The sequence below is a fragment of the Belonocnema kinseyi genome, chromosome 10 (genome assembly GCF_010883055.1).
Source record: "Belonocnema kinseyi isolate 2016_QV_RU_SX_M_011 chromosome 10, B_treatae_v1, whole genome shotgun sequence".
NCBI classification, from domain to species: Eukaryota; Metazoa; Arthropoda; class Insecta; order Hymenoptera; family Cynipidae; genus Belonocnema; species Belonocnema kinseyi.
Genome location: NC_046666.1, coordinates 55,727,202 through 55,736,001, shown reverse-complemented (window position 1 = coordinate 55,736,001; position 8,800 = coordinate 55,727,202). Strand labels below are relative to the sequence as shown.

The following is an 8,800-nucleotide window of genomic DNA, read 5'->3' as shown; positions in this document are numbered from 1 at the left end:
TATCTCAATCCGTTCTCAAGATATTTGAAAAAACCAATATCGAGGGTGGATTTCAGGGGTGGATTTCATCCCTTAAAAGTGTTTAATGGCCGATAAAAAAAAGATACGTGTCTCTTATTTTTCGATGTATTACAACATATTGCAGTTTCATCAAAATCGGTGAGGGACACCTGGGATAGTTTCCTTGTAAGTTTAAAGAACTTTTTGAGTTTAAATTGAATATTTTTTGTTTGCTAAAAAGTGATTTAATAAACACAAGATGTTTTTTAAAATTATATTTCAATGTAATATATATCTTCACCAAATCGATTGAATAAATGAGGAGGCAAAACTACATATGCGCGAAATGTACCAAAAACTTGTAAAAACAAGGTAAGCGTTTAAATAGATTTTATATTCAGCAGCGAATTAAGGCTGGTTGTGATTAAATTTATACAGTCATTCTGAGGCCAACTTAGTAAAAGAAAATTTTTTACAGGCCCATATGCAATGAAGTGGAGTCGTTTTGCGTTATACGTACTCATGCTAATGGACATTGTAACCACACAATGTCGAACTATTTTTATAAAAATATCCACGTAATTTTTCTTTTTTAATACCAAGCCGAAAATAACTGTCAGATTTTGTTCAGTGAAAGTTATTTTTGAGATAGATAAATTATTATTCTTGATGGTGAAATTAAAAAAAAATTTAATTTTTAAGTACTTTCATTAAATTTTGTTCACTTTCAGACATATAACTTTTCTAAGGAATATAACGACCCATGCAATATTATCTAATTCACAATAAATGAATGATTTATTATTTATTAAGACAAATATCACTTTTGAAATATGTTTTTATTATTAATTTGAAATATTACAGAATGTGAATATTGTTTTTTATTAACCGAAACGCTATTTAAAACGTAAGTACATCAATATTTATTACGAAGACTCTGAACTATTTGAGTGCAATGTGGTCTTTTATAAAATAAGTGGATATAGTTCAATATTTTCTACGGTGGTAAATATAAAATGAAAAATTATATTCCTTTAATCACTCATTAATTTAATTTCTTAGCTATTTATTGTTTCAAATCGCTTCGAAATTTACTTTTGTTATTTATTAATAGCAGTAAGTGTTTTGCACAACTACATTTGAAAATAATATATTCCCTATATTTATATTTTTTAAACATAATAAATTGTTAACAATAATACATAACAAATTATTTGTATAATGCTCAGGATCAGAAAAGGATAAACCAAGATGAAACTGCGCTCTCTGTCGGATTTTCATGGCATCATCGAGTGGTAAACGTGTATTGGCGGACAGTCTGCCACGTGGCCAGTAATATTATATTTGGCGACTTCGTAATAAAAAAAGGAATATATCGTGCTATAATGTTTTTAAATCGTTAAAGAATACAAAGTTACATCTCTCTGGTCTATTTTAACTTAAAATTTTCTCAATAGTGTAATTTTAATAATTCCATTTTGAGTAGGGCACTAACACCCTTTAGTCACTTACATGCCAACATCAAAATAATAAAATTGCACTATTTTAACAAAACAAAGGAGTTAACAAGAACCATACAGACGTTCTTATATATTTCGAACCATGTGTCAACATTTTAGCAAAATATTTATATTTTTAAACTTATAAGGCTCTACATTTTCTTTGAAATTATTCTACATTTATTTCTGTTTAAATATTAAAGAAGTCCAAGTTGAGTTGAAATATTTTTCTGTCAATATTAATTTACCTTAATTGTGATTTTCTGGATAAAAATAATATTGCCGTTTATTAGCCAAGAAACGGTATATCTCATTAGATGTTTTTGAGTTTAAGTCGGATGAAAAATAATAATGCTTATGTTTTATTCACCTGAGGCGGATAATGATCCGGAAGTGCACGTAGCGCTTCTCTGTATGCAGATAAGGCCCTCTGTAATCTCCCTTGATCCGCATAGAGGGCGCCAAGTTGCAACAATGCTTGTACTCTGGCAGCTTCGTGAGCCCTTCTGTCCTTCAGACCGGAACCGTCTAAAGACGCACCAGCGCGCAAAACCGCAGCTGCTTCCGTTCCACGACCAACTGAGGCTAAAGCTGCTCCAAGATTCACATAAGCTTCTGAAAACAATAAATATTTAAAATGACCTTTTTATCAATTATAGAAAATTTTTCGTGCTACGCGGGCACTTAGTCTCCTTTTTCGAAAAAACTCAGTTCCCTTTTCAACGTTTATTTACAGAAGTTTTTTTAGTATAGCGTGAAAATTCCAGTGAATTCAATATACATAATACAATTATTTTATTTTACTTAACATTTTAAAAAAATTAGCTCATTTTTTGCTCATTAAGATATTATTTCTGTCTGCGTGGAATTATCTCACATCGAAATTTTCCTAATATTTTAAAAACATAGATAATACGTTTTTAATGTGTTTTCGGATGAACTATTCATCAAAGTAGAATTAAATTCGACTATTTGAATTTGATCCAAAATTTTTATAAGATTCCGCTTACAACGTTTTCTGGTTTCTGGTTTCGTGTGAAACTGAGAAAAATTCAAAATCTATAATGTAACCTTTTATTTCATTGAGACAGACGCATACAGAAGTATTTCAATTTCTACTTGACATAAGCATTTATTTACATGACTTGCATTATTTACATTTGAATAATAATTTTGAAAATCAAGCATACAACAAGCAGGTAATTTTTGCTAGTTATACTAATATTATAAAAAGGGAATAAGTTTTTATGATTTTCCTATTAGCGAATAGTGATTACTATTCAATATTTTTGTATGTCAATTTTAAATAATTAGTTGAACGCTTAATTACTTCGATCAAAATTCATTTTTTGATAAATGTTGATTTATTTTTTGATTTAAATGCATTGTTTGAACTGGAAATTAAATTATTTCATATTTTGTTTGCCATTTATCTTCTTTAATTAAAATTTCAGCTATTTGATTAAAAGTTTAACTTTTTTTGAAAATTCATCTATTTTAATCAAAGTTTGTCTTGTCTTAGTAGAAAATTCATCTTTTGTGTTAAAAATTAAACTATTGGTTTAAATATTCATTTTCTTAGGTTGAAGGTTCATAATATATTTACAAAATCAATTTATTTATTTGAAAATTTAACTATTTTATATGTTTTTTTTTATTTGAGTTTGATGTACTGAATTGCGAATTACTCTTTTTGGTTCAAAATTTATTTTTTGGTTGTCCATTCGTTATTTTATTAATTTATTTGAAAATTTAACTATTAGGTCGAAACTTCCAATCTAAAATTAATCTTTTATGGTGGTGAAATTGGTTTTTTAATATAAAAATTAATTTCATTGATCCAAATTATTTTATTATTAAAAATTAATTTTTTTGCTGAAAATTTAACCATAATGGTTTTTATTAAAATTTTGTTTGTAGATATTTAATCTGCTTGCTTAAAAATTTTTCTGTTTATTCGAAAATTGAACTATTTTTTTGAAAATTTCTATTTTGGTAGAATATTTATATAATATTATGGCTAACAAATGTAACTATTTTGTTAAGAATTTTTTTTTGTTTTTTGAAAATGAAGTTTTTTTCTGAAAAATTTTTTATTCCATTTGTGTGAGAAAATTAAACTTTTTTGATTAAAAATTTACTTCTCGTCTTTAGGGGGTTGCAAATCCAAATTTATTGATAAAAATTTGTATTTTTTTGTTTTCTTACATTGTTTTTGATTTAAAATTGAAATATTCTTATTTGGAAACATCAAATATTGCACTTTTTTTAAATTGCTTTGCTAACGTCAAATACAAATTTTTATTTGCCTACTATGTCTGGCTTTGCTTAAATAATAAAATTTTACATTGGTAAATATTAAATATTTGTTAGTTTTATCATGCACGTAGATGTGACATTTTTTGTCACTGCCTTTAACTAAAACTCAATTCTTAAGCCTTGCTTGCCACTGGGGGTCCATATGGACGCCAGTGTGGAAATAACCTTCAAAATTGATTTTTTGAACTGAATATTCTTTTAAGTGTATAATGGCTTGAAAATAAAAAATAAATTGTGTAAACTCTACGACGAATGATTTCATTTTTTCAACCTATACGAAGTATTCAACAAATATACGAAGTATACAACATACACAGAGTGCTTGCTCATCATGTCAACGTCCTGCTTGTCCTATGCACAATGTTGTTATGCGTATTGATGGTGTCGATATTTGAATTAATTTTAATATTTTTTGTAAATAATCATTTGATATATAAATCACGAAGAAAATTGCGTATGATTTTATATTCTTTTATGCTCAAATAAACTAATTTTTGATTGAAAATGCAAAGTTTATATTTCGCGAAATTCCAACCTTTATTTCTCAAAATAAATATATTTTTACGATAGATAATTAAATACTATTCTTCTATCATAGTGATATACTGGAAGAAGACAACCCCAAATTTTTAGCTTCTTTCACAAAACAATATAAAAAACCCGTTTTTTGGTAAAAAAAAGTCATTTTTCCCAGTTCACGAAATTCAGTAATTTTCTTAACATACTCAAATACTAATTTTGTCTATAAAACTTATACAGTGCTTTTAATTAACAGGCCAAGCAGTTATTGAAAAAATTTCAAGTAAATCTATCGAGTAGTTTTGTTTTTATTAAAAATTGTCCACGCTGGGGTCCATATAGACCTCAGGTGGCAAGCGCGTTACTCAGCAGTAGTGTAACAAGCAGGGGTTAAAAATAATGTATTTGGCAAGATTCTTTCCTCAGAGTTTTTGAAATTGCCTAATCATGATATAAGCCCATTCAAAAATTACAGCATGCAATTTCAAACACTTTTTCCACCCCTCCACTTCTTTACTACATATCATCGCACAAAGCTTGAACTCCCTTCAGTGACGTCACAATTATAAGCACTCGCCATAAAATCAAAAACAAAACATACCATGGTATAGATTCGACATTAAATTAATAAAAGATCCTTAAGATTTCACGTCAAAATAAATTGCACTTTCAAAAGAAGGGTATATTTTGTGCAAAATGAGATAAATTTTCAACAAAATCGATGAGTCTACAAGCCAAAAAGGCGAATTTTTTAGAAAACGGTTAACGTTCAAGCCTGAAATATGAGTTTTCTACAAAGAATTATGATTTTAAAACCAAATAGCTGAATTTTCATCTAAAATAAAAATTAGTTCTTTGCGACACAGTTGCATTTACAGATAAGTAATTAAATTTTCAATAGAAGAGACGCATTTTTAGAAGAATGTTGAATTTTCAACCAAAAACATTTTTAACAAAATACTTGAATTTTCAATCCGAAAGAGATCAATTTTAAATTTGAAAAAAACATTTTTAATGAAGCAGTTACATTTTCGATCATAGAAGATACTTTTTTAACAAAATAATCGAATTTCGAACCAAATAATTAATTTTTCAAGAAAATAGTTGAATTTTCAACTAGAATTAAGAATCTATATAGAAAACGAATTTTCAATAGAAGAGTTCACCTGTAAACCAGGTAGTGGAACTTTAAGTCATAAAGCGTAAAATTAACCTGAAGCGATAAATTCTGGTTAAAAGATGTAGTAGTTTATACTATTTTAATGAAAATAGATTAAAATAGAAAAATGCTGATTGCAACAATAAAAGATGAATTTTTAAGCAAAAAAGTTGGCTCTTCAAGTAAAACAGATTAATTTTTAATCAAATAGTTGCATTTTCAACTAAAACAGGTAACATTTCTGCTAAAAGAGATAAATGTTTCAACCACAAAGACAAACTTTGCATGAAATAGTTAAATTTTCATGAAACGAAAGAATAAGTTTTAGACCACAAAACTGCATTTACAACTTAACTGTTGCATTTTCAAACCAAAAAAAATAATAATAACTTCAACCACTAGTAGTTGTCTTTTTAACCAAATAGTCGCATCTTCAAGACAAATAGACGAATTTCCTACCAAAAAACATGATTTTTATATGCGAAAGAGGTGATATCTGAAAAAAACCGTTAAGTTTTCGACCTAGTCGAACTTTCAATAAAAAAAGAGTAACCTTCAACGAAAAATGTACTAGTTGATATTTTAACCAAACCATTGTAATTTTTAACTAAATATTTTGAACTAACAAGGAAAAAATTTCCACCGAATGAGATAAACTTTTGAATCAATACTAGGATTTTTCAATCCAAGAGCTTAATTTTAAACCTGGAAAGATTTTTCAGTCAAGGGAAAAATACATTTATTAGAAAATTGTAGATTTTCTAAACCAAGAAGGCAAACTTGCAATTGAAGAAAACTGATACTTAACAGCAACAAAATATTATATTTCTACGATTAAAAGTAAAAATATATTGAACTATATTTTTGAAAAGTATTGGAACTTTTTATCAAACCCGACGAATGGAAACTCAGGAAAGCTAATTTTAACAAAAGAGTTGATTTTTCTAACTGAAAAGTCGGAACATATAGAAACAGTTTGAAGTTTAAACCCAAAACGGTAAATATCCAACGGAAAAGTTAATTTTCAACGAAGAAAGATGACTTTTTAACCAAGAAAGATTATATTTTTACCAAAAGATAAATTTCCAGCCCAAAAGGATTAAATGTCCTGTCAGAAAAGATAAATTTTCAACAAAACTGCTGAACTTTTAACCAAAAAAAAGATAACTTTTTTAGAAAACAGTTGAATTTTTAAGATAACAATTCAATTTTAATCTAAATAGTAGAATTTTTAACCAATAGAGATGAATTCTATACCAATAATATAAAAGTAGACTTGTGATTAAAAATAATTAACTTTCAACCATAAAAGATATCTTTTCAACGAGAAATATTACTTTTCAACTAAAACAGCAGTTTTGATGGAAAATGATGGATTTTATATCCAAAATGACAAACTAAAATATAAATAGTGCCATTTTCGACCAAGAAAGATGTATTTTTGACAGAATGGTTGAATTTCCAAAAGAATAATTAAAATGTTGATATAATAGTATAATTTTTAACCAAAAGAGACTAATTCTCAGAAAACATATGATAGAAGACTTTTCTAATAGAAAGAAGGTTTTTGAATAAAGTTATTTAAATATATTAAAGTTATTTTTAATAAAAAGGTGATTCTTTAACAAAATGTTTGAATTTAAAAAAAAATATTGAATTGTAGAATTGTTACCAAAAGAGATTAATTCTAATTCCAAAGTAAAATAGTAGGCTTTTTAAATATAATAATTAGTTTCTAATACAAAAAGATGTCTTTTAAAGAAAATAGTCGAATTTTCAACAAAATAATTAAATTTTCAAGTAAACAGTACAATTTTTATCAGAAAAAGATACACTTTTGTTCCAACGTGCTAGTAGACTCCTAAATTAAAAGGAATTAAATTTTAAGTAAAAGATTAATTTTCTACCAGAAACGATTACTTTTCTATTTGAAGATGAATTCTCAATAACAAAGGACAAATTTTCAATCAAGAAAGATGAATGCTCAACAATACTGGACAATTATTAAGCAATAAAGATAATTTGAAAAAAAATTTGAATTAGTAACAAAATAATTAGATTTTTATACAAGTGAGTGATGGTTAGTATTACTGAGGACAATTTCAAACATATTTCTTTCAACAGTTAGACGATAGTTATTGCGAAAATGAAAACAAGTCTGAAAAATTTTTGGTCTTGAACAAAATTCTTGGAATTTCCCAACGTTTTCACAGTGTTCAAAATTTAAGGCTAATTCAGCTTTTCCCCAGTCAATACCTTGAATAAAAGAAACTTTGGGAAAATTACTCCAAATATTTTATAACAATGAGATAAATTATTTTACAGGCAGTGCAGAAGTGAAATTTCATAAATAAAAAAACGTCCCGTTCTTTAAAAGCTTATCTTCATTTATGCTCTCTATAATTTTCTGCTTGTATAGAAATTCTCACTTCATTTTAAAGTTAGAATTCGGTTCATTTATTCAAGAACACGAAATTTCATTCCAGTGATTATTTCTGCAGGAATGAATATATTACCCAGAAGTGAAGACTGTTCTGGACTAAATTCCAAGTCTAATTTACGGAGTCATATTCAATGTTATGTACGACCTCATGAAACTTCCATTGTACTTCCATTAAATTTCCGTTAGGTGCAAAATTCAGTCTTGCATATACACCATGATCTATAAAGTTTGATTGCTTGATATCAGGAAGTCTTCTTTATAAATCACTTTTACACGAAAGGCATATCCAAGTGACAGAAGGACCATCCCTTGAAAATATTTTTCCAAGTCAGGAAAGTAGCGCCACGTTTCATCATGGATATTGCTTCTGCTAGAATCCGACGTTCACAATAATTTATTGTTAGCTATTCAGCCAGAATGCAAAGCGGGAATAAAAATGAAATGCGACATCGATCAAAAAGTAGCTCGACCATCATCCATCCTTTCAATGCGGAACTAGATTCAGGCACGTCAGAGAAACTTTAGCAATGCGGAAAGATCATTTGTTTTTATTTTGTTGGTTGGGCAACTTTGCGTTTCTATGATCTCAAGTCATGCATATCTTTTGTAAATTATAATATTATTGCCGATTCTGGGTTCCTAAATTCAAAACTGATTTATGTTACTCGTATGTTTATTAATTGAAACTGTATATTACCTATGCATCGTAACCTTTGACCTGTGACCTATTAGGATGTTCCAAAACCTCAACTTTCGACTTTTGATGATGGACCCCCCCCCTTTTTTTGCTTTTTGGAAGAAAGTCTCCCTTTTTAAATTGCAAAACATTAACTTTTTAATTAATGTCTGGTTTCATTAAAT

The 8,800-nt window shown here is 27.6% G+C and overlaps 1 protein-coding gene across 1 annotated transcript in view; it reads right to left on the bottom strand.

The window, feature by feature from the left end:
• Window positions 1-8,800, bottom strand: part of LOC117182033 (protein O-mannosyl-transferase TMTC2) — a 560,376-nt gene that overhangs the window by 71,556 nt on the left and 480,020 nt on the right. Inside the window, exon 7 of the mRNA XM_033375055.1 lies at window positions 1,870-2,114. Coding sequence (XP_033230946.1) covers window positions 1,870-2,114 — 245 coding nt within the window. The remainder of the gene's footprint in view (window positions 1-1,869; window positions 2,115-8,800) is intronic.